Source organism: Apus apus, chromosome 6, assembly GCF_020740795.1.
Source record: "Apus apus isolate bApuApu2 chromosome 6, bApuApu2.pri.cur, whole genome shotgun sequence".
NCBI classification, from domain to species: domain Eukaryota; kingdom Metazoa; phylum Chordata; class Aves; order Apodiformes; family Apodidae; genus Apus; species Apus apus.
Window position 1 is genome coordinate 12,768,137 of NC_067287.1, and position 26,818 is coordinate 12,794,954.

Sequence of the window (26,818 nt, forward strand, 5' to 3'; positions counted from 1 at the left end):
AGCTCATCGCTTTGCAAAAAAATGACTGAAGGAGGTTCAACAAGTTGTAGCTGAGATGAAGACAGTGCTGCAGGTTGCTAGCTCACAGTCTCTTCCCAGGCAAGACTCGCCAGTCACCAACTAACACTGAGGGGACATGGGCTAAGATGAACAAAGACTTTCCCTTGCACAGCGCAAAGCTAAGCTGTGGCCTTCCTCTCTGTAGGATGGTTCTTGCATTAAAATGACACAGCATTTCAGAAAAGGACTCTACAAATTCATGGAAGAAAAACCCTGTGATGCCACCTGCGATTCAGACTGTCCTTGAACTGGAAGATTTGCAAGGCTGTGAGAACATCATCAGGAAGCTGCTTGCACACCTGCCCTGCAACTGGGTGCTCACCCCTGTCTGAAGCCAGAACAAGACAGACTTTCACCTTGACTTAGAGCTGCTGCTGCTCCTGCATTGATGTTTCATGGACCCCACCTCCCCAACATGGCACGGCAGTGTGTGGAAGCAGCAGGGAGGCTGGGAGGTGACCAGAAGGGCTACTGGTCATGCTTGCCTGAATAAGGTTTTCCTTGCCTCCCGTGTTTCATCTTTGGCTAAGCATAACAGACAGCACATGGCTGCCCTTCTTTCCATCAGTGGGGGGAAAAACAGGAGAGAAATACTCCCGGTTGCCTGCAGTGGCTGGGGGTCCTTCACTGATGCTGTTTTGCTTGCTGAAGGGTAACTTCTTGCCCAGCAAATCCCCAGTTCCTGGCCCCAAAGCAGCTCCTGGTCTGGGAGCTGGCTCTTTCTCACCATCAACAGGAGGCTCTGCTTCAACCCTTCAAACTTTGTCAAAGCTGAGGGCCTCACAAGTACCTCTAGCTCAAATGTAAGACAGTTATGATGCACCAAGCTCCCGCTACAATGCCTGGTTATCTCCCTGTTTCCTGCTTCTGGGCCACGCGAGCCTAGGATAACGAAGTCTTGCCTCCACTGCTCCTGTCTCAGATGGCACAGGATTTACAAAGAGAGGGTGGAAGCAGCCTATAAGAATAATTAAATCAACTGAAATAACTGAATGTGTTTGGATGAGTTTTGGTCACATCAGTGTGAAAACTTCCCCACTGGCAGCAGACTAGGATGGATCTGATGGGGGCAAGCGCGGAGGCTGGTGTCGAGCAGCCGCGGAAGTGAGCCCCGGGCAGCCAAAAACGCAGCCTCCCTCCGCTCCGACATCTTAGAGATCTGCAAAAGCTATTTGCAGTGAGAGGCTTTCTTGTAAAACATAAATGACTACCAGCTGCCTGGACAGGACCAGAATGCAGCCTCCCTCCTTGGCTAGGCTGCAGTCCCTAGGGAAGTCAATGGTGTCTGTCCGTCTGGGGTGACATGCAGTATCTGTCCATCTGGGGGCACATGCAGCAGGGAGTGGCCAGTGAAAAGGCAGCAGTGTTTTCTTACAGAGGTGTCAGAATCTAAACACACTAAGTACTTTTCACCCTCAGAGGGCAAAAAAGTAGCTTTTTAGCATCCCTGATTTTTCTGAAAACATACCTTTTTTTAAGTTGAAAACAAACCCCACCTTCATTTTACCCAAGAAGGAAGGCTGAGTCTTCCTCACTGGTCCAAAGACCCACCTCAGATGCACCTATCTAGAGCACAAGAGCATTCCTGCCCCAATGCCAGCCTCTGGCAGGGTCTGCTTCTGCATTTCTCAAGGCTCCTGCTAGCTTGCTGTGTCTGTTTCTCTCTCTCTTTTTTTTTTTTTTATTTACCTTGGAAATAATATTTCCTGGCAACATATTAATGCCCTTTTCAATGCTCAAAGAAAATGCAAACAGCAGCACAGACCAGAAGCCAACTGCCTGAGCAATGAGAGCGGTACCTGCTTTCTACCTAAATATTTATAACTTGCTAATACTGTCATTAATACTTAGTTTTATTTTACCTGTGTGTTTTATCTGTTTAAATACTTAGTTGGCCTTCTCCACTATAAAACATCAGGGACTCTGGCCAGTGTTCCACTCCTCTTGCACTGACAAAACAGACTTGACTTGGATTTGGTGTTTTTTTCACTGCATATGGACAAACACAAGAGAAAACACTGTTTGCTCCGGCTGCCCTTCAAAACTTTCAAACTTTCATGATTAAGGTATGGTGGGACACCAGGCTTCCCACCAGGAGTGAGCAAGGTCCGTCCATGGCAAGGACAGCACCCCAGACTCCAGCAGCTCTGGGCACTGGGATGCCATGACCATGCAAGTGCATTGCGGTGACCCTGCAAGGGCAATGCTGAAGTGCTGGTTTTAAAAATTTGCCTGCTGGGAGTTTTAACCTCCAAAATTATTTGCAGGTGCAAACGGCAGCACGCAGCCCACTACCACCCATGTCGTGAGGAATATGAATCCTGACTGCACACGGAGTTTTCCGCATGGGCAGAAAGAGGGGCAGGACTGAGTCGGCTCTGAATGGTTGGCTGGGATCACCAGCCACAAGCTAACCCGAGTGAGTGTTGCTCTGGGCAGAGCACTGCAGTGTGTAGTCTGGAGCTGGTTACCATCCCAAGGTGCGGCTGATGGCAGAGCTGGTGGCCCTGGGGGAGGCAGGAGGTGGGCAGCTAGCACAGGGCTGGGAGCTGCTTCCATTCCCTTGTGGCAGAGACCTCTACAAACTCATCTCACTTGTGCCCTCAAACCGTGGTGAACTTGAGGGATCAGGAATGCTAATCGCTGCTCAGCTGAACGTTTCCCCGTAATAACCTTTAATGACTCTGTAATTACACTTTAAACCATTGACTTTGCAATCATTTTTTAATTCCCCTTTGCCATATCTCTCCCTGTGTTTCCAAGCTGGAAGGCTGAACTGTAAGTGAGTATTAGCCTGAGAAGGCGAGGGCTGTACCATTACAACCGTGCTTAATGCAGGGGCTTTGAAAGAGTTGGGAGGGCAGGGGGAGGGGAGGCAGGAAACAAAAAGCACAGCATGATTTTTCCCCAAATTGGTTTCCCTCAAAACAAGGCCCTAGCACTTTGCTAAGCTGCTTAGGGAATGTTTGGAAAAAGCAGGGATCCCTCAGTGACTTGCTCCACTAACTCTGCAAATACAGAAACTCCCGCGCTGTGAGCGCTCACTTTCAGCTGAAGCAGATGTCAGAAAATACGTAGTAATAATTCAGGGAGAAGGCAAGTCCCTCGGTGAATGAACCCAGCTGAATCTGCCCATTGGAAACCAGTATGTCATTGGGAAGGGGGGGGCGGGGGGGTAAGATATGGAGGCAGTAAAAGAAACTTGAGTGTCCAAGACACAGCGTGAAGCCGGCACAAAGCAGGCAGGGACGGGCAGTTTCTTTTCAAGCCTTCGCCCCCAGGAACAATGGCCCTATTGCAACCACCCTTTGCTTTTCTTCCCGTGATTAACATGCAGCCCATGCGGAAAGAATGGGAATTTATTCTGCAGTTGAGATTCCAGAGGTGCTATCGGGTCAGGTGGCTAATCGTTAAATCAAACTGCTGTCATCTTCATTCAGGTCCTGTCACCCGGGGCCACATTATTACTTGGGTTTATGCAAAATAAACAGCTCTGCTAAACATTCCTCTAAAAGAGGGTCAAATAAAGAAGGAAAGGAGGAGATACACCACTGGCATCAAGCAGATCCTGCATTCCCTCCTACCCCCGACTCCCACTCTGATTAGATGGGGATGGGGGAAGGAAGGGTTTCTTCAAATTTTTAGGCTTTTGTTTTTATCAGCAGGCAATTTTTTCCTTTTCTAATTCCACTCAAGGCTCCTCAGTGTGTACTGTTAACTTATTCTTGTCTGGGTCTGGCTAATTCAGTTTCTTTCTTGAACTACATAGACTTACAATTCTGTATTTTCTATAGGTGAACTCAGCCATAAGAAATCTCTTATAACTCCTCCATAAAAGACAATCTCTCAGAGACTTCCTTCAAGACATATAGAGATGCTTAATGCAAGGCACTCAGAAGGAATGTTAATTGCAATATGACACAAACACATTTTTGGATCAATGGGTTATTTGGAAAATCAGGGCTTGCTCCTCTAACAGGTAGCTGAGGAGATCTGCTTAACGGGACAAGGTCCTTGCAAGGCAGCCAATGTGCTGACTAGTATGTTGTGCCAGAGGGAAAACAGGGTGGGATTTTGCAACAAGAAGAGAAACAGCATCTCCTGCCTCCCTTGCTTGACTTCCAGTTTCAAAGAACCCATTTTCAAGTATATCCAACTGCACAGTTCTCAAGGCTGGCTCATCCCAGTCCCTCCCACCACAGAGCAACACAGGCAAAGACCCTTCATGGAGACAGTCCCAGTACCATGCTCATGGGGTGCACAGGACTGGCCATCCTGCATGAAAGCCTGACATCCCAAAAATAACTGGACACAATATACAGCAGAGATTGCTGAAGAACAGAAATACAGTCCTAGACACAGGAGCAGGATACCCATTTGAAGCAGAAGGATACCTATTTCAAGGCAGGCTGTCTGCTGTTTCAGTTCCTCCAGACCAGCAGCAGTCAAAAAAAAAAACCCAACCAACCCCAACAAAAACTCCCACCCTCATGATTAACATTCATCTGCTTTGAAATAAACTTTTGAAAATATGTTTTTGTTCTCTGTGGCTTGTTGATCTTGGGCAAAGAGTCAAAACTGGGATTAAACCCGAGGGGCTGTAGCCAGGAGACTGTCACTTCTGGTTTCTCTTCCCTGAAGGATTAAAAAGTTACTTTTAATTAATGTTGTTTCAAGATGTCAAGCCTGGCACAGCTGCCCTCAGCACTGTTTCCAAAGGCTGGTGAGTAAGGCGAGCACACTCAGCTCTTCCCATACCTCTCACAATCTTCCTTTTGTGGCACAGGCTTCTCCCCTGAGCTGTCACACGCAGCCATCCCCAGGGCAGAGATGCCACCACGCTGCACCCACCAGTGGCAGGTCTGGCTTGGGTGGGTAAAGGCAGGTAAACCCCAGCTTTAAAATGCACTCACTGAGCCTGAGGTGCCCAAGCACAGATGGAGCTCCCACATGTATTGCAAAAATATTTTCATTGCCTGAGCTCCCTGCAGGGAGGTATTGATCCTTCCCGAGCACTGAAAGCCTGTTTCATGTATGAAGAAATCCCCTCCTAGCCCAAATATCAAAACATCTAAGCGTGAGTCCAGCTTTGCAGAATTATGCCGGGTTATTCCTGGACTGTACACAAATTGGATGCTAAACACACGCCGGGGTGTATGACTAACACATGTCGCTTCCTTCCTGCATGCTCTGGCAGCAAGTTCAATTGAAACAGGACTGTCTGAAAAATTCTGCCCCAAAAGGTCAGACATAGAGAGTGTCTCGGTCCTGCTGGAGTTTCACAGAGAATCTGGTATGAGGGAAAATTACAGCAAGCAAAAACTGAAGCAGAAATTTGACCACAGCCCTGACCTCTGATTGAAAATGCCTCATTGCTAGTTCAACCACAGGCAGACAGACATGATTTAATCCAACTTTTTCACTCCTCTTGCTGCATGGGGAAAGCTTGCTCTGTTGCTGCTCCTCAGGGGTATAAAACATTTTTTATCCACCCACGATAGCCAAGGTACATATGCCACAACCACTAACTATGAATTTATTCAAGGTGTGCTTAGAACTTGGCAGGACTAATAAAATGTGAAACAGTTTAAGATGCCCTGGAACATTTTAAAATCACATGTCGGAGGAATCATATATCTGTTCAAGTATTTGGGGAAGGAGGCAATGCCAAATATGCTGGGGACCTCCCTAAACAAAGACTCAGGTGATGTGGGAAGAGCAGGATGGGCTCTCCACTCCCCCAAAAGGATGATGAGACCCAAATCTGGAATTGTACTTCCCACTGCTAAGTGAAAAGTCAGTGCATGGTGGATGGAGAGGTCCCCAGGCCTGCAACCATAGAGGGGATGGGGATTCTGCCCTGCTGTGGTCAGGCCAGCATCTCCTCAACACATGTGGCCACAGGGCTTGGAAGGGAACACAAAAACCCCAGCGCAGCTGAGCCCAGCCTGCTTCTATCCCTCCTGTGACACAAAAAGCATTGCTAGTGCTTAACAGATAAAAAGGTGAATAATCTGGTAACCTTTCACCTTTGCATAACCTCCCCAGCTGAGGGATCAACAGCAAGAACTGTCAGAGCAGCCCATTTCCCATCTTCTACCAGTGAGAAGCCAAAGGACTGAATCTCATCAAGTGCTCAGGAGAGGCAGAAATTAAAGACAGCCAGTGAGCAGGAAGGCTGAGAGGCACCAGCTTGAGACTCTGACAGCCCAGGACAGAAGAGATTTGAGTGATCTGTGAGTAAAGGGCAGTATGAAGTTCTTGCCATTAAAAACTTTTGCAATATTAGTTGTTCTCTATTTTGCAGGGCTTGTAGATCCCAGGAAACAAGCTGTACAAATTGTTTTCCCTGTAAGCCTGTACAGTTGTAAGCAGCTGACAGTAAGCAGTCAGAAAGCAAATGATTACAATTAAAGCAAACAAGCAAGCAAAGCCCTTCACTGCTCCAAGACAGGTGGCACAATAGAACTTACCTCTGTGCACAGTATGGAAATAAATGTTCAGCAGCGAGGGATCATCTCACTCCACTGAACAGGAGGATTGGAGCCATGTGACCAGGGTTGAAAAAATGGGATAGAGGGAGGAAAAAAAACCCAAGAGAGAGAGGAAGTGAGAGTGATCCCATTCATCTATAGATTGTTGAGGGTCGACATAATGAGTTCTGCAAACTGGACCAAGCAGCTCTGCAAGGCATTATTGCTAGTAAATAAATCACTTAGCAGGAGAAGAAAATGCATGTATAAATCTTCTGTGCTGGTAGCAGACATGTTTCACTAGCAGCTACCTCCTGAATAACATGCCAAGAAAGCCAATAGAGAGAGTTTGTGAATGCATGTCCAAAGCTTCTTAGCAAACTGTCATATTGATCTAGCACAGCCTAAGGAATCCTAAGAAGACTCAAGGAGTTTGGGCAAATGCTTGTATTAGTGTTCCCTTCCTCTTAAGAGTTTGCTGAGACGGCACTTCAGTGTTTCCCAAGTAGTGCACCTCCGACCCTGGCAATCCATCAAGTGAATGCAAATTGAGGACCAGACAAAACCAGGCAAACAGCAATGCTGCTTAATAATAATGTACTCCCAAAGAGAAGGACTTCCTCTACAATGATTGCTGTGTACACATTTAAACTAAACACCCAAACTTCTTATTAGCCTCATCATGATTTGTGTTTTTGTTCCCTTTGAAATGCTCCAAAGTAAATGGTACAAGTTTACTCAAGGCTAACCTCAAACAGTAGGCTTTCTGAACTGTGCAAACGAACAAAAGTTGGGCTATATATAGATGGCCCACGATTATTATAAAGCCCTTTTGAAAACCAACACCCAGGAACATATTGCTACAGAGTATATTTTAAAAGAAAATAATCTCAGTAATCACTGCTCTCTTCACATCTAGCCTGACGAGCCCTAATTTGGTAGGGATTGTCCAGGACAATGCCATGGGGCAGCTTCCCCAAAGGGTCCATCTGCAGCCTTGTAAATAGCAGGAGTCAGCCAAGACAGAGGTTTTTTACTCTTCTGATCTGCACAAGGTGTACATGCTGCCAATATTGTTTCTCAGAACCTTTCACATTCAGAGGAAGAAAAAAAAAAAAAAAGGAAAAAAGGAAAAGAAGAAAAAGGGCTCAAAAATGCTTAGTTATTCATTGCATGTTAAACACTGAAAGTGGTCCCAAGAGCATGGGGTAGGCCAAAATATCACAGATCTAGGGCTGACAAAAGCACTTTTCGTGCAGCTTTTAAGAAATGTGCTTATCACAAAGTGTTTGTTTTAAACTCCTGTTAATGGATCAGGCAGAACTACATAGAGAAAGTCCCTAAATTATATTTAACCTTGTTAATTTAGCTCAAGAATTAATGACTACATTCTAATGAGCTCTCCCTTCATCGCTTTTCACTTGGATTTGCAAAATTGCTTCTGTGCAAAGTTTTCCTATCTGTTATAATGGGAATGTTCCCAAAGTATCTAAGTGCTTAGGTTTGGCTTGAACCATGGCTACTGCATTTTTTAGCTGAGAAAAGAAAAACACTGCCACACACATGCTCAGATTTGTCACGGGTTCAAGGGAAATGTGAATACACAGAAGGAGATGAGAGCAAGTGCTGGCTGACACAGACTGGCAATGGTGCCCCTTGTTGAAGGGAATCAAAATCACTTTTCCATGGAGTCAGGCCAAACCCATGTATGAGTCATTGCCTTCAAAGACCCATTGCAAAACGTGTGTAGAAGTCCTCCAAGGCTACTAAGGTTGGAGCTGCAATAGCAAGTTGCCTCTTGCAAAAAACCCACATATACTCCCCAAAATTAGTTAAAAATTAATCAGTAGCTCAATTAATAAGCAAACATACAGGTACATCAATCCAGTTTCACTCCCCATACTCTCAGCCATTTGGAGCTTATTCTGGAGAACTTTGGAAATATTCAGTGGTGAGCACTGATGCTAAAGTACATTCAGCTGCCTGTAAAGTGGTACTTGCTGGCACCTGCAGACATAAATGTACAAAAATACTGATTCTGATGCAGAGTAAGACTTATATAATGCATCCATAGAACAGTCAGCCTGTGGTGTCAGACAAAAACATGGTGATGTACTCTACTGAAACTTGTGTTTAAGGATAGTCTAAGTATGATCATTCCAACCTGATCACTAGGTCATACAGACTCACTGCAAGCATCACTGAAGCCAGACGTTGTAATGTTAGTGCAGAAGCACCTCCAGAGCCAAGAAAAAAAAACAACCAACACACAGAAATTTGGCTTAGTAAGAAGATTAGCGTTGATTCTTAAGAAGCTGGGCCAAAAGCATCAGAACTAATTATGAAATAACAGGGCTTTGCCCATGCAGATCCTGACAGTGAGCTTCAATATTATTTCTGCTCATTTTCCATAGTGACTAGTGAAACTGGCAACCCATTGGTGACTTTGAGAAATAAACATTATACCCAGGAATAAACTATGACCAAAATAGCCATCATCCCTCAGGCACAAAACAGAGCAGAAGAAATAAGAAAACAGCAATGGCCTTGCAGTTGGCCCATACTTCAGTCAAGCCCAACATCATGGAGCTTCTTTGGGATGCAGCCACCAGTCTGGGCTGCTCTGGAAACCACCCCAGCACATGAGCTGGACCTGTGCTAGTGAGCAAGTTATTATTTTCTCAGTGGAAATGGGCCAACATTTTTCTGGCCCTGACTTAATGGGTGTAAATGTGTTTACATGTCACTGCTGCTGGTGCTGCTGCAACTGAATACCACGGCTCCCAAGCAGGAAGCCATTGATGACTGGATGTGTGCAAAATATAAAATACCATGTTTATGGCACACCATTCCATGTTACTTGGAGCACAGCATCCAAATTATCTGGAAGAGTGCCTTTGAGGCAAGCCACACTCCAAATCTGTACCTCTTCAGAGCAGGTTGAAGAGCCTCACCACACTCAGGGAAATATTCCAAGAGCATGTTAAGAAATTTTGAAAGTTCAGTTCAAGACTCTTTGCTGTTTTCAAACAGTTTGTCTCATGCAGTCATAACATTCAGCATACCTGCTTGCAGCCAGACAACCTACAATCACACAATCATTTGGATTGGAAGAGACCATCAAAGATCTTCTAATCCAACACCCCTGCCGTAGACATCTTTCACTAGATCAGCCTGCTCAAAGATCAGTTCAACTTGACTTTAAACACTTCCAGTGATGGGACACCTACAACTTCTCTGGGCAACCTGTTCCAGTGTCTCACAGCCTTAATCATTAAAAAATTATTCTGAATGTCCAATCTAAACTTACCCACTTTCAGTTTAAAGCTGCTGTACTTTGCCAATGGTAAAAAGTCTTCCTCCGTCTTTCTTATAAGCCCCCTTTAAGTATTTAACAGCATCAATAAGACCTTCTCAGAGCCTTCTCTTCTCCAGGATGACCAACCCCAGCTCTCTCAGCCTTTCTTCACAGAGCAGGCTCTCCAGCTGATTACTTTCATGGTCCTCCACTCAACCTGCTCTAGCAGGTCCATGTCTCTCTTGTGCTGGGGACCCAAGAGCTGGATGCAGTACTGCTAATGGGGTCTCATGACAGCTGAGTATGAGGGGAGAATCACCTCCCTTGACCTGCTGGCCACAGTTTTTGTTTGGCAGCCCTGAATAAAATTGACTTTCTGGGCTGCAAGCACATATTGCCAGCTCATGTCCAATTTTTCATCCTCCCGTACTCACAATTCCTGCCCAGGGCTGCTCTCAACTGATTCATCCCCAGTCTGTATTGATGTTGGGGATTGCCCCAACCCAGGAGAAGGACTTTGCACTTGTCCTTGCTGAACTTCATAAAGTTCACATGGGCCCACTTCTCATGTCTATCAAGGTCCCTCTGGATGGCATCCCTTCCCTCAAGTGTATTGACTGCTTGTCTCAGCTTGATTGTCATCTGCACACTTACTGAGGGTGCACTCCATTCCACTATGTCATGGTGAAGATATCAAAGAGTACTGGTCCCAGTAGGGACCCTTGAGGTACACCACTGAAAGTTAACAATAAGAATAACAATAACAATAAAATTAACAGGTCTGTTAATTTTGTCAATATTTTCCACTAAAAAGCCTCTACTGCAGAACTGCACTGGGCATCCATTGATGCCCTGTCCTGGAACAGCCATTTCAGATTGGGAAGTATCTTATAAACTGGCACCTCCTTTTAATTTCTGGTTTTGGCTGAAGTAGCCACAAAATCATCAAATATCTGCAGGGATACCTGTATCTGACAAATGCTCATATTTCTTTCAGAAGCCACAACTGAGATTGTTCATGGACCACGTAGGATCCACCACAGTACTTTTTTTTGGTACCTCATATGACAGAGGTGGAAAGTGCAGGTTTCATCAAAACAGGAACAGAGGTCAAGGAGTGATTTGCATTTGAGAGTTTGTCCCCGCTTACCTTGAGCCCCTTGGAAAAGCTCTGTCTGAACAATTGAACATTCTGGGTTTGAAAAGACTTCACAAGTCTTCTGCCAGGGAGATTAAAATGTTTGCACAAATTGCAAATCAAATTCAATCTCCTCCCACATCTCACAGTTTTAATTTTTGCAAACATTCTAATGCATTCAATACAAACTGTAACCAAAAGACAATCTCCTCCTTTTTCTATCTCCCTCTTGTTTTGCTTTAGATAGTTGCCTAGAAGTAATGGCTGTGCTGAACTACCACAAAATTTTCCTATGCATCAGAGAAACCAAAGTAATACATTGAATTCAACACAAGGAAACAAACAAACAAAGAGCAATCCAAGGGAAAAGAAACAGCATTAATGTTGTTATTTTTAATTTGGGTTTCAGAAGAGGCAGTGAGTTGGGGAAGGACAGGACCTCAGTGTGGCATGCTGAGCTTAGTAAAAGAAGCTGGGGCACAACGCTAAGACAGTGCAACAAGGCCATAACACCCCAGGGAAGAGTCAAATGCCCTTCTACTGAGTGATTCACTGCTCTGCATGGGCACTTCCACACCAGCACCAACCTGCAGCACCTTCCAGGTCTGAGCCATCGACAGACCCCGCTTGGGTACACAGGCATAAGCAAAACCATAGCCAAATTCATACCCTCACTGCTACTAATTATGATCATATTTACTAAGACAGTCTTGGGTCATCCCCCAAGGGACTCACCACTGCACTAAATACTTGGCCATTTCTGCAGTGAGTGCCCCTGATCAGAGCCAGGACTGCTTAGCTCCCTTTCCAGGTGCTTTGCTGGGTCTTTGGGGGCTGAAGATACTCAGCCACCAACAAGGGCTTTGCTATGAGTGGCAGAAGCCATCTGGTTCCCCAGAGAAATGCCAGTACAAGCAACGACATGGTGACTGAGCAAGCAAAGAGACCTGGGCAGCTGATCCAAGGGCCCCATCAAAAAACTCTGCACCCTGCTTCCAAAGCAAGAGGTGATGAGTAAAAACTGTGGTGTTGAGCACCAGAGATTTGCCCCAAAGACTAGAGAAACCCATGGTGGTGCAAGTGATGGGATGATCTTTGGAAACACAACTAATGCAAAAATCTCATTTATATTATGAATATATGAACAATGACCAAGCATCAGGAGTTAGAGCTGAGTAAGGATTTATAGGCTTGTCTCAGAACTGCTAATCACTAAAAAAAAAAATCTCACCTCACTTCACATATGCAAATTGCAGCTTGCAAGAGCATATAACTCTCATTATACCTTTCAACACACACTGCACATTTCTGCCAGCACCTGATGCTAAGTTTAAGTGCATTCAGCTTCAAACTATCACGCTCTGGACCCTTACTACATGGCATGAATGGACAAAGCATGTAATTAGGGTCAAATTTCTATCTGATGGCCACTGAAAATATTTTGTTTGTTTTGGAAGGGGGGGCAAGGGGGGAAGAGCTTGGTTCAAAAACAATGTTTATTTTGAGCAGCCTGGGTGGAACTGCAAAGCATTTAAAGAGTAAAGAATATTTTCTTTGTTAAATCTTTAAGCAAGCCTCATAGCAGTGAACTGATGATAGGGCAACATTCCTCACTGCCAGTTATAAGCAATGTATTAAATTTCATTCAATAGCAAAGTAGCACAGAAGCACAATGGAAAAGCTACTGCGCAACTAAAGTACCCCAAGTTGTTAATGAAAAGTAGCTGAAATAACATACTGGTTTGGCCAAATCTGGGAATATAAAAGATGCATTTATATCAGAGTGGCACATGGGGAAAAAAAGAAAAAAAAAAGAAAAAAAAAAGAAAAAGGATGACGACAATACTGTTTCTGTGGAATACTAAATGATTAAAAGCAACAAAGATTTCTGTACAGCTGGGAGAAACTTCCTATGGTCTCAGCTCGTACAAAGCATACTGCATGAGCTCTGATAAAGAGTCTCTATCCAAGGAAGAGAAGTCCCTGACACCAAAGATTCTCCTAAGAACGAGTACACATAGACTCTTGTGAATCAGAAAGCCCCTAAATATACACCACCAGTTGAGTTAAATCAAACAACTGGCTCAATCTCTGGGCTAAAAGTTACCTTAATTGTTATTTTAGAAGCAAAGCAATTTGTAACAAGAAAATACGGATCTCTGAGAGGTGAATGCAAACAAAGATTAAGAGGCAGCCCTGGCCTCTGGAAACCCAGAGGGCTCAGAGGGATGTTTGGGGGATAAGTATTTCAGAGCAAAGTACAAAGACACCGCCACTCATCTCACCCACAAATCGGCCTCTGAATAAATGTTGCTGGGTTGTCTCGGAGACATGCTGATTTCTAGCTACTGCTTAATGGGACTCCTTCTTACTATTCAACAGGAATACTTATAACACAGTTTTGCCTCTTGAGACCTGAACTATTCAAGTTTAGATGGATTTCAAGATGTAGTTTTTCATGTTCTTTGTCCTTAGTATGCCACTCCACATTGGTACCCATAATCCACTGATACAGAAGGCACTAACATGCAAAGAAAATTATTTCTGCCAAACTGAGACAGCTTTCTGGATGATTTTATATTAATAATAAAAAGTTGCATTCATGTGCAACATTAGGACTGTAATCCACAATTGCTTAAATCTCACAAGTTCTCAGTAAGGAAATTCTTTTTCTTCCCTTTGTCTGATGGAGAAACAGCAATAATGTTTTTTCCTCCCCAAATTTGTCTGAAAGGTCTTTCCAGCTTCCCTTGGTAACTGAGAACAATCCAAATTGTTCCCAATGCTCCTGTAGATCTAATATCATGTTGCAAATAGGTCCTAGTCCAATGCTTACTGAAGTTAACAGCTATAAACTGATACACTAACAGCTTTCCAAGGCACTGCAAAAGCATGTAAGCAGAAAGCTGTAACTTGTGGGCCAAATAAGGAGCTAAATTTAGGACTCCCAGAACTTCCTAGTCATTCTGTTCTCACCACCAAGCAGCTCCAGATTTTATATAGGAAAATAATAAAGTGACCCCTTATTTTTCATAATGAAAGGCAAAGATGTCACAGCAGTGGGCCACGAATATCAGGGACAGCAAGCAACCAGCTCCCAAGGAGCCACTGCAGCGAAGCCCGTGTGTGGGCACTGCCAAGCACTGGCTGCTCATGCTCAGCAGGAAAGCATGTGAGAAATGGGAGTTTCCACAGAGCAAGAGGAGCAGATTGTTTGCACACACCAACCCACACAGACCAAAGTCTACTGTGAACCCCCCATGCCTGAGGTCACAGCCTTGTCCAGCTGCAGCAGCAGCCTGGGCACTAGCTTCCCAGGCTGCCCCACTGTGCCTGCAGCATCCCTGGTTCCTTCTCACCAAACAAACGCATCCCAGCTCTTCAGTGTGAACCACTTCAGCAGGTGACACACTGAGCATGCAGCCCTGCTGCTGTTTTCCAGCACTGCCACACCTTCTCAGGCTGTTGGCTACACCAGGTGCAGTTCATTCCCAGCGAAGAGGGAACAGAAACATCAATATAGCCCCCTCAGAAGTGGATGTGCATTAATTGTAAACTGATGGCTACTGCACTGGAATATGGATTAGGGGGGGTTATGATGTGCCTAATTGCACAGTGAGCTCCAGCATATGTAAACATGGTTCCCAAAACTTTAACATCAGCCTTTTGCAGCCTTCTGTATGAATTTGGAACATCTTTTCTCTGCACCTGCCAAAATGCTAGCTGTTGACGAAGTAGTCCAAGTGCTACTCAAGCATCTCTCATGAGCTGACTGCATTCATCTGAACAGATACATACCTCATTAATGTGCTATATTTCAAGTTAGAGAAAACAATGCATGTCAAGAAACTATAAACCACAAGTACAAATTATCCAGGTCACCTATGATGAATATAACCAGTTTTACATGAAACATGATACATGGGCTCTCTCTTCTTGAGAAGAGAAAAATAATAATAAGGTAGGAGAGGAGGAATGCAAGAGAGGTCTATCTTCTTACCTGTTCCTCTCTTCTGAAAGCTGGTGGAACCAAGGAGACTTTTCAGATTTTTTTTCCTATTTTGTACATAAGATGCTTACCCCCCCACACACGACCTGTGCTGCAGGAACATCAATAGAAACAGAGTTGAATTCAGATTAGTCTCTAAATCCAGGATTAGGCTGATGGCTAAACTAGAGGAAAAGGCTGAATTTGGGAAGCAGAGGTCCTGACCAAGGGTCTTCTGCCTAGTTGTACATTTCAGCATCTTTATACGATGAAACTATGTGAAAAGAGATTTTTTTTTCTGGCTAGAGGCTGGTTTCCTCAAAAAACAGGTACTGAGAAGCTTGACTTGGGGTAGAACTAACTCCCTCTCTCCCTCCTTAGCACAGAGGCTTTGGTGAGCTACTGAAACCAAAATATTTGACTAATTCTGCTGACCGAAAGTTCAGCAGTTAATTTTAGCCCCTTGTAGAAGCAGAGGTTGGGTAGGATCCGGTTCTCTGTGCTTTGCTTGATTTTATACACTCTTCTGAATAAAGGAGCAATTTATAATTTCAATAAGTTTCCATCCTGCAAGTACATCCAGAAAGGTGCAAGTGGAAAAAAACCCAGTTCATAAATTATTATTATAGAAGAAATATATGACAAGCAATGCTCTCTGTATATTCATTAGCCCGTGCCTACTTTGGAAACTAAATCTTGAGAGATTTTATAATTCATGCCTTCATGCTCATCAAAAACCTTTTTTATAGCAATCACTTTTGTGACAGATCCCCCCTCCCCTCATTTGAAGTAAGCAGAGTTATGGAACAGTCGCACTACAGAAATACCTGCAAAGTAGCAGCTGCCCAGGAAAAGGCCTAGATATAATATGACTGCTGATTTTTGAACTGCTATGCATGCTGTGTATGCCTGGAAACATAACAAATGTGCTCGGCTTGGCTTGTAGCACCTAATTTGCAATAATATTGAAGTCCCCCACAATAACTCATTTAGTCTTATAATAAATATATAAAAAAAGACAAATTGCTACATTGAACATGCATTTTCTTCACTGCAAGTAGCAGCTACCCCAGGGAGAAAGCCCTGTGCTGCTAACTAATAGTAAATCCTTTGGAAAATCATGTGTCATAATGATGGACAACCAGGGAAAGGGTATTAAATAGATTTAGAGGTTAGATACTCTAACAAGAACAAAAGAGGCCTTTTGCAAGCTAGTACCAATCAGAGCTGGCTCATTGGTATGATTAGCACCAACACCAAAGAAAGTTTCCATTATGAGACAAGACAAGAGGGAGAATTTAACCCAAAACCTATCCAAGAAGATCAGTTTGGGACAGGTCAAGTCTCCAAAAGATCAGATAACTTTTTGATTCTCATCCTGGTCTCTTCAAACTACATTTAGGTTAGAGTGATTTTGGTCCACCTCTTTTATCTATTGGTATCTCATTACCCAAGCCACGTCTGAGACAGAATGTAATATGATTATATAACCCCAACAAAAAAATTCAGATTATTTTAAAAGACATCTGATGGACAGAAAAGAGGAAATATGCATTATCTAGGAGCTGAGACAATACAAGCTAATAACATTAATTTGTTTCACCTTTAGAAAACTACTCATATGCATAAATTTATCCACAAGGGTAATTTTTTTGGCAGGGGTGAGATCTAAATACCAGGCTTCTGCAGGATAATACAAAATGAAACTACCACATCCAGATCTAGACAGCAGATCCAGGCAGCATTTTGGCCTGAATGGATTTCCACCAATACTTTCTAATTAGATTTGATACAGTGTGGGGTGTGGAAACCTCAATTGATCATAAACATCTTGGGTTTATTTCATTCAGAAGGAAGGAACTGCCCGATCTTGACAGAAACAAAGGGAGCGAGTCTTTTAATTTGTATTTTTGTGGACTCCCTGACATCTTTCATATCTGCAGAACACTCAGCTGTTCCCTGACTGGCTCCAAGTTTCTTCCTCCAGAACATTTTCTATTGTTTCAGATACATCAGCCCATAGTGATTTATTGCTATTTTGCGATCATTATCAGTTTACTATTTTAACCAATACTCCATAAATCAAGAAGAAGAATGTTAGGTGGGACTTCATAGTGTAGCTTTCATTCATTACCTGCAAAGATTATAGTCATTTCATAAAAAGCAATATAAGAGAAAGAAGCTTATTGGCAAGAACCAGTGAAATTCATTTCATGCTTCAAAAGTTTGTGATTGGTCTGGTAAGAAAAAACCCTCAATTGTTGGAAATAATTTTTTCTTTTAAATCAGCAAACGCCCAAGACTGAGCTATGTCAATTGTGTGCTGCACTTTCTACTGAAAGGCAATGGAGACTATTCCATATCTGTCCTTGTAAAACCCACTGTGCTTACTATTCATGAACTGCTGGAGAGAGTGAGAGATACATAAAATGCAGGTCTCCAATACATTACACTTGCTGCTCTGGAGAGCTGCAGCCCACTGAAACCAGACCCTGGGAAAGTCAGTCCAACATTTGGCATAGTATTCTGCACTCACGTGAGGGGTAGTCATAGGATGAATGACATAAGGCCTATCAAGTTGGAAGCTGACTCAAAATCCAAACCTCCCCACATGATTTTGTGGGGAGAATTGCATTAATTGGACCGAGAGTAATTTAACAGAGTAAATCAAGGCTCATGTCCCGTATGTGTAACTCCTTGTTACTGCCCCTTCACCTGTGGAAAGGGGCTTTCACAAGCAACTTTCCCAACCATTTTACAATCCATCCTCCAGACCAGATGAAGAACCCTCTGGATGTGCATCTTTAATTATGCCAGTGGCTTAGTAGGTTTCGCACAGACCACCTATCATGCTTCAGGTCAGGTCAAAACATCTAACATGTCATATCAAGTGACATAACTGTCAGATGTCTAACCCAGCAGGACAGACTGCAGAGGCAGCAGAGACTGAGCCTTGCCCTTCCAAAATCCAGAGCTGAGCTTCTGCCTGGGTCAGTTGCTCTCTTCCAGAAGAAGGAGCCTGGGTCCATAGTCACATTTGGGCATGGAAGGATCCATGAGGAGCTCAGTATCTTGCTGGACTTTTAACAGCAAGCAGTCAAGGTGAAGGAGACCTGCTTTCCAGCCCAACCCTGAATGCCACCTGACTCTGCGTTAGGATACAGTACAGATGCACTGGGAGATCTCATTAGTTGCATGTTGGGGAAGTGCTTGGAGAACTGACACACACAATTTTTAAAGTTCCCTTCCTATTTTATTCTTTTCCGAAGAGAATAGACTCAGCCACTGCCTCCTTAGCCTCCTCTCCACATCCAGACTCTTAGAAGCTTGCATCAAACTCGGGTTGCACAGAAAGCACAAACAAACACTGCTAATTTACACTTTAAGAGGCAGAAGAGAAACCTTTCCCTTCGCCTTACCATTTGTTACTCAAATGCCTTTCACCCTGTCACACTTACAGTGAGAAAGCTGCTGAACTGGAGCTGTAGAGCTCCTGCATGAGGCTGCTTGAAGTGGCGTATGGACTGAAAATCAAGTGGACGGCTGTGCACAAAGGTGTGGTTACCATGAATCATTTATTACCCCAGCTAAAGCTTTAGGAACAACATTCACTAATGTAAAAGATAACTTGACTCTGGGAATACTGCTGTCACGCTGGCTGCATATTTTACAAGGGGAAAAGATTCCTTTAGGTCTGTTTGTTGCATTAACCCTTTCAAGCCTGCACTTTTACTGCAAGGGCAGTTTGATCTTTTATTTTCCTTGCAAGCAGAGAATAACAAACAGCACCCTGAGTTTTTACTTAAGTTTCTACACAGTACAGCCAACCATCTGAAAAGACTTGGGGGCTTGAAAAAATGTTGGAAAAGAAAGCTCTCTGTGGAGCCAGAAGCAGCATATCTTTATGTCTGTTCGTAGCCAGTTGTGCAGCTACCTTTAAAACATTTGAACTAAGCCACATGACAATAACAATACTGGAACACAGCATGTTCTGTCCTCTGCAGGTCACCAGAATGTAACCTCGGCCAGAATTTGTCTAAGGGCAAGTGTAAATGCAAAGGAGGAAAAATTTCCCTTATTTGACAAGAGCTTTTAAATTAATTATTCTTTAAGACACTCAAGAATATTTCCTTAATTGCTCCCAACTGATGTATGACTGAGAAGAAACTAGTGTAGCAGTCGGTGCCCCAGCATGGCACAGGGGAACACACCACACCTTCCCAGTGGGAGATGACTGCCAAACACATAGAATTTACCCTTTTCTGTACACAAAGAGAAGACAAATAACTTCAATTTGAATGACCATCTCTTTAGATTAAGAACATGAGAGAGAACTCCAGCTGCATATCTCTGACAGTCTGCTCTGAGTGTAATGCTAAATGCTTACCTATCTTGGTAGAGAGCAGAGAGCTCACAAATCTAAACACATAATAAACACAATACAACAGACGAGCTAAATGATGCACATTCTGTTTCTACCTGCAATTTGGTGACTGCCAGATTGTCATAGACACTTCCAAAAGCTTGGAAATTTACTTGCACTTCTTTGGCCCATAGAAATAAAACAAAAATTGTGAGAGAAGAACTTCTCTTGCAGCTTTTCAGGGATTTTTGTAGCAATAGGAAAAAATAGAGAAGCACAAAAAATAGATTTAATTACATTCATGCAAGGAGAAGAGCCTGGACTGGGCTTTTTAAGCTGGTTTAAATAAGCTTTAAACTGGGCTTAAATACTGGTTAAGTATTTAATCCTGTTTTCTAACATTCAACAGCTCATACTATCCAAATTCCTCCTCACCCCCAAGGAAGCCTCTTGTGGGAGGCATGTGTGGTCAGGGAGGGATGGGAGCTGCTGGTGAAACAGCAGGGATTGACACTGGCTCTGCCCACCAAAAGGGGGTTCCTGTGGTGGTGGGGCTGAGGGTCCTCCAAGTGTCAGCCTTCCCTTCTGCTCCACGGCAGAGTTACTTGCCCTCGACCTCCCCAGTACTTGACACACCTCCTTCTGAACACAAACAGGTTTTTCTGACCACATCGTTTTAGAGATATACATATTATTTTTACACATATATCACACATAGGTATGATTCATGGCACCAGTGTGCAAGGAAGGGCTGCAACACACTCAGCTGTTTGCCTCTGTTGGAGAGAATATGATTTTCTCCACCACACTAGCCTACTCGCTCAAACAGAAACTTTGAAAACCTTTTTCTCAGCCACCAACCTGCCAGCCAGCCAGCCCCTAGGGGACTGTTCCTTAGAAGCCTCTTTGTAATGTCTAATTGTTGAGCATCACTAAATACTTGTTTCTCCTCTGGGACTACTTGTCATACTGAAACTAGTCACCTGCTGAAACACATGGACTTGGGCAGTGGGAAACTGGAGCCACATGGTAACCCAGCTGCCCTGCAGCACTGGCAAGCAATGTTGGTGAGCCAATTTGCTTAAGATGAAGCAGGAGAAGACCTTTGGTAGAGGTACCACTTCATTGGCAGGGTCCCTCCCCTCCCCCTGCAGCCACACTGAGCTCATTCCACACATCTATAATGAATCAGGTTCCAGCTCATTAATAAAAAATGACAAGCCATCATCTCATTGAATCCTCCATGCTGGAATGGCATGCAGATAAAACCCCCAGCTCTCTCTCCTCAATTCCTCTGTGGCCCAGCAGCTAATGAGACTACAAGATGGACAGGACAAAGTGAGCTGCAGTTGTATAGAACCTGAGAGAGAAGGGGAAATAACCTTTTTGTTACAGTCATGAGACTTTAATTTTAATGTCTTTTTTCTTCCTTTTTTTTTTTTCTTTTTTCTCTATGCTAACAAAAAGGCAGGATCAGAGGCCTTGGCAGGGCCACCACCCTGGTCATCAAGTTGTAGGAGTGTCATGAGACACAAAGGAACTCAGCTTTGCCATAGCAAAGAGCTGTTTAAAGCTTCAGATCCTGAGCTAACATGATTCAGAAGCACAAGATTTCTAAGTATTAACAAAAATCAAATACTAGGTAAGATAAAAGAAACAATCCAGTAAGATTTGCAGACACTGAACTCTCCTTGGGGAGTCTGCTGATCACTTGGAGTCACAGACACTCAAATCATGCCTCTAACCTCCCCTCTGCCTCCCACACCTCTGACCCACTGCTACGATGTTCACAAAGCCAGAAATCAAAGGTTCTGTGTGATCAAACGAGATGAGAATTAATAAAGAGAGAACAAAAGGAAACAGCAAAAACAAATTGCGTTGTCTACTTAGTATTAATAGCTGCATCCAGCCACATGCTTGTTCAATAATCTTGAGTGATACAGTGGAGTAAATACAAATTACAGATCACTATTACATATATCCAGCACCAACTTCATTCTACATAGCACCTTTCATGGGAACTACAACCCAAACCATTTTACAGTTACAGGAATAAATAACAGCAGAGAGGGAGAGAGGAGGAGAGAGCCAGTCCCTCAGCGTGGGGAAGGGAAAGTTACCAGCTGAGACATGGAAAGGGGTGGGAACACATGGGGAAGATCAGTGGTTTGATCAGCAATGGGGGGGACACAAGAGGTGATCCTCCCACTTAGTCAGCACGATCAACTGGGATTGCTGTGCAGAGGGTGTGATGTGCCCCTGCCTCAACCCCCCCACTTCTAATGCCTGATCCCAAACTGCTGCTTTTTCACCACCTCTCTAGCTTTGGCTTAAAAAACTCTAGTTCACATGTGACGGGAGATCTCTGCTACAGTGCTGTAGGTCTGTGGTTCAAATGCCATGGGTTGTTGCAAAGGAAACACAACTATCATGTTTGGGCACAGTGGAACTGGGGCTCTCTATTAAGAAAGCAAAAAAATTCATTTTGGAAAAGGGGAGAAAAAAATATTTTGTTATTGTAGACAAATGAGAAGATCAATTCCAGAGCTCCAAAAGAAATGCTAAAGTTTGGGTTGCTCAGACTCTCTCGCATCTATTATTACAGGCTTTAATTACAAAATCACACTCTTTTTGTCCCCAGAGCCTTTGTCTTAACCTTAAGGGAACTGCTTGAGACATCTGAGAAGGTAAATAAGGGAAGACAGTCATTAGAGTGATACAATCAGGAGCTGCAGCACCTCACAAGCCATCAGAAGTAAAATATAGCTAAGCACTGGTGGGCACTAGGATTTTTAGCTCTAGGGTGATATATAACATTAGATCATACTTATTTTTAATGTGATAGTGCTATCCACAGCTCCAGTAAAGACCATCTCTGCTCCACTCTTTGCGTGCAATGTGAAGCGATGACCCCTGTCCAAAGAGTGTAGTCTCAGCAGATGACAAAATAAAACCAGGGGATGGGTTGGAATAAAATCATGATAACACTGATAATCAGAACTGGTGCTAAAAAACTGCGGTTAAAACATGCCTTGTTCCCAAGACCCTGGATTCGAGCTTAGCAACACTGCTGCTCATTCTGTCCAGGCCAAATATATGTATGATTCAACAGGAAGACCAGAAAATATCAGCATCCCAAACGTCTTCAACCAGCCCACCCCTACACCAGGAGTAATGAAGTCAGTTTTACAAACAAAAGTTGCATGCCTGCCAGTTCCAACTGCAGATTGCACATTCCTGCACCACAACCAGACAACAGGAAAAAAAAAACACAACAAAACAGAGCATCATGTTGTCCTGGGGTCAAGCAGTCTTTTCTCTTTTTCCTTTGTGTGTTGTGGAAAGAGTAAAATTATGTTTGTTTTCTGGAAAATTATTTGTCTGAATAAATTAAAAAAAAAAAAAAGGCACCCAGACCCTTCACACTGAAATTTAAAAAAAAAAATTGCTAAGAATTAGCACAATCTCTTCAGGGGCTTTTTTTTTTTTTTTTTTTTTTACTCTAAAGACTTATCAGTTTTGAGTGTGCAAAAATGCTGAGTTAACAGTGTGAACTACCCACACAGCTCCCTGTGGACTTCCCTCCCTTCCCCCAGTAAAAAATACGATTTAAGGAGAATGAGCCTTCCCACAAAGCAGAGGAATATCTTAAAAATGGAGAGGGGTTAGGCACTTAAAATGCAGGCCAAATAACAATCCCATTTTAATTTCACCCACAGACAAGAGTGCCCTTGTGCAGACATTTAGAAACCAGAGGCTATAAACCACTATCACACACTACACTAGGGTCAGCCTGGCTTCTACTTAGCTTTACTAAGGCTTTTTTCATCTGCAATTATTATTTGCTGCCTAAAGTGGTATCGGAAAATAAACACTCCCTGAATTATGCCTTAATGAACCTGTGGGCAAACAGCGACAGGTGAGTTCCTAATCTCAAAACCCAGAACAAGAATCTGCTCCCCCCCAACCCAAGGTACCAACCAAGTTTTGACATCAGAGAGATGGGGCATAGGGATGCTGGTGTCCAGGACCCAAAACACACAGGCTGTCAGGTTACAATCAAATCACATTAAAATAAGATTACATACATATTTTTGTATATAAAAACACACTGACTTTTTGCTTAAATAACTTATTTCATATCCACAGCATTGCAAAGCCACTGCAGCTATAGGTGGCCAACATTCAGGGCTCTCTTATCTATAAGGAAACAACACTTCCAATTCACAGAGATGAAAAAACAGGAACACAAAAGGTGTGCGTTTCTGTAGCACTTGGTGCTAATTTAACTTGCACTTCGCTTCTTTCTTGCCCTTTATGTTATTCAGGACTTTGGCAGTCAATTTTTTCAAACAGCAGAAAAGTTGACCCATTGCCACATACTTTAAAAAGTCCCAACCCTAAAAGACTTGTTCAAAACAACTGGATTAGTTTGTGACAGACTGTATCTCTTGAGACCTAGTCCAGTGCTCTAAGAAATAAATAAGTAAATAGATTTATTTTCTCTCTAAGTCTAAGCAGTTTGTAGCTGAAATACCATCCAGCCAGCTGCCCTGCCCTGTCTTACTGACTTGGAATTATTACTTTTGCCTTGTCAATTACAAATGACAGCACCCATCAAAGAAGTGCCAAAAGTTGCATGAGGACTGGGGAGGCACAGAAACATCCCTTCCATGCACAGGGCAGCAGTCCTTCCCCCCCACCTCAGATCTCATAGTAGTGACAAAGTTGGGGGGGGGAACAAAGAACAAATGCAGCAGAGCAGCATTTTGTACATGAGCTTCCCAAGTTTCAACCTCAGACTCACTTATTTTACGAAATCAAGTTATCTGAACCTTAATATGTTATATGGTGGGAATTCAAAGCCCCTTCTTTACCCACTAAACTTGATCTGAGGCTCAACTTGACAATGTTGATAAGTACGTTGTGCCTAAATATTCATGCCCCTTCCCTCACCTTCCTTCTGCCTCAGCCTGGCAAGCAGCCGCCACTGCTGGTGCAAAGTTGTGAGCAGGGAGACCTGCTCTGTATAAATACCTGAAAATAAGAGATAAACAAGAAACGTCGCATGGTGACATCTGTCACTTCTCCTTCTCCTCCTCATGTTGGGCTCTTAGCACAGCAGCTGCTTGACGGGGGGGGTCTGGGGAGAGGGTTCACAGGCTCTGCAGCTGGAAGCCACCATGCTGGGTTTGGGCTGCAGCTGTATTAAATAAACCACTTGGATAAGGAGAGAAAATACCCCAGCGCTAAAAACATCTGAGAGCTGAAATTCTGCTGATGAGCGTCAGGAGATCAGTGGTTTACAATGTGAGCAACATTCCTTCAGCTACTCATCATCATTGCAATCATCATTATAAATCTTGGCAACCAGCAAAAAACATCTATTGTTTCTATCCCTCATTTCTTTCCCCTCCAGATCTGCAGACTTAGTGACGAGGATATTTTGTTGTGGTTCAGTCCTCAGTGGTTTACCCAGGCTACGTAGGGGACCACCTCTGATGAAGACACTTTGCTGCAGCAGTACAATACAGACAGTTGTTCGTAGTGGCCAAATAGGGAGAACCAGCAACTTCAGTTTCTTCTCTTCCATGCTGTCAAAGGGGCTGAAAGTCACATATTCCAGGTTTTCCTCTGATGCCTCACCAGCCCTCAGTTTGCTCGCTTCTACACCACAACTAGAGTGCCCCAAACAGGGTTTAAGTGGTTTCAGTAAAGCTTCTGTGCTCAGCTGCACAGAAAAACTACCTCATTTAAGCCCTTGCAGCTACAACATACATCTTGGTCCAACAGGCAAAGCCATTAAGACCCAAAGAAAATTAGAATCAAGCCACAGCTATGCTTGCCCTGCATCTAATCAGGGATCCACAAAGATTTCAAGCTGCTTAAAGAAGAATAAACCATGAAAATGTACATACGCATACACAGAGTTTCTTCAGGAAGAAACTTTCATAATGGTGAGCAGAACTCTCCTGCCACAACTGAGTTATCATACCATCTGACCCTTGAGGCTGCAAAGATGAAATGATGCCACATTACTGTAAAATGAGGCAACACTGCAAGAGTCACACAAAAAATACATACTGTGCTGTCAGGTTGCAACACCTGGGATATATTCGGACTTGAAAAGCAGTAATGTGGAAAGGCCTACAAAAGCAAAGGTATCTCTGAAAGCTGCAGCAAAGCACAACCTTTTGTGCAACCAAGGAAGTAGTGAAAGCCTCAAGAGCAGCACTGTCCCACAAAAAGGACATTCACGTGTTCACCTCCCCCACATGACACACCACTCTTTGGAAGAAGCAAAACAAAAAGGATTCCAGGAGTGACAAAACATTCCTGTAGTCACTTTTAGCAACTTCAAAAGATTCCCTCTACCACATCTATTATGTTCTTGTAACTAATACTCCACACAGCTGCCAATTTGATCCTTATTAAAACGAACTGTGTGTGTTCATTTCTTGTAGGAACACTGGTGTCTGAATTCTGGGAACCAACTGAGATTTGGGAGGCTCTGTGGCTTGGGGCAAAGAGCTTTTTTTTTTTTTTTTTTTTTAAGGGCTTTGCCAAGTCAGGATTGTGAATGGTTTTCCCCACTTATAGCCTCCAGACCTTTATTATGCTTGGGCTGCAACATACAGCCAGCTCCACCTCCACCAGACCGAGTTGCTACTTTGCCTGTGAGTCATAGCAGGCAGAAATGCATGTCCTCCACTCTGTACCTGGCCTCGGATAAACTTTTCTTCAGTTCAGAGGCTCATGATAAGCAAAGGATGAGATATGAGATTTCTGAAGCTGGGTGGAGGAGCTGGTCTGCTTCCTCCATACACTCTCCAGTCTGCACTATGGTCCTGAAGCACTGCCAGCCATGAAACTGGGGATGTGCTAGGCTAACACCCTGTTCTTTATACCAGGGATTGCTTTTGACTTTCCAGACCCATGGTGCAAATGTACCACTTTCATCTTTTGCTCGGGGCAAACTGCTTGGCCATGCCAATAGTCGTGAGGCAGCCAGGACAAGCTGCCTTTGGTTTGGGTAGCAAGATAAGGCATAGTAGTTTGGCCTCAGGACAGGCTAATTTTGCACAGGGCTAGAGAGAGTTTTGCAATCTGGGCTGCCAAGATTCAGCTGCTGGTATCTGAACAACAGGTTTAAAAGCTGAACTTCAGAAACTCTGCATTAGCTGGTGTTTGCATAGTCATCTGATTTTTCCTTTCAGCTCATGCACTTCAAGCCCAGCTTTTGCCTGAAGCCCCAGTTTCTCTGCTTGAAAAATCTAGTTGGAGCTGCTGTATCTGTCACCTTGCAGTGGGTGCCAGACACCTCACTAGGATGGAGCAGGAGGAAGGCATGTATCTGCATCACAGAGCCCTGACTGAGACCTGCTTCATTCCAAAACCCACCAGTGCTGGGATCTCTGGGTGCTTGGCTCCAGGCCATCAGCTTATTAAATGCAATTACAAAGTGGTGCTTTTACCACCAGTTGAAGTTTGTACTTGT

At 43.7% G+C, this 26,818-nt stretch overlaps 1 protein-coding gene across 2 annotated transcripts in view; it reads right to left on the bottom strand.

The window, feature by feature from the left end:
- GLI2 (GLI family zinc finger 2) overlaps positions 1-26,818 on the bottom strand; it is a 145,948-nt gene that overhangs the window by 93,138 nt on the left and 25,992 nt on the right. The window contains exon 2 of one of the 2 annotated variants that reach the window (XM_051624096.1): positions 14,244-14,268. The exons of the other annotated variant lie outside the window; for it this stretch is intronic. Within the exon in view, the coding sequence (XP_051480056.1) occupies positions 14,244-14,268 (25 nt within the window). The remainder of the gene's footprint in view (positions 1-14,243; positions 14,269-26,818) is intronic. 2 annotated transcript variants of the gene reach the window in all.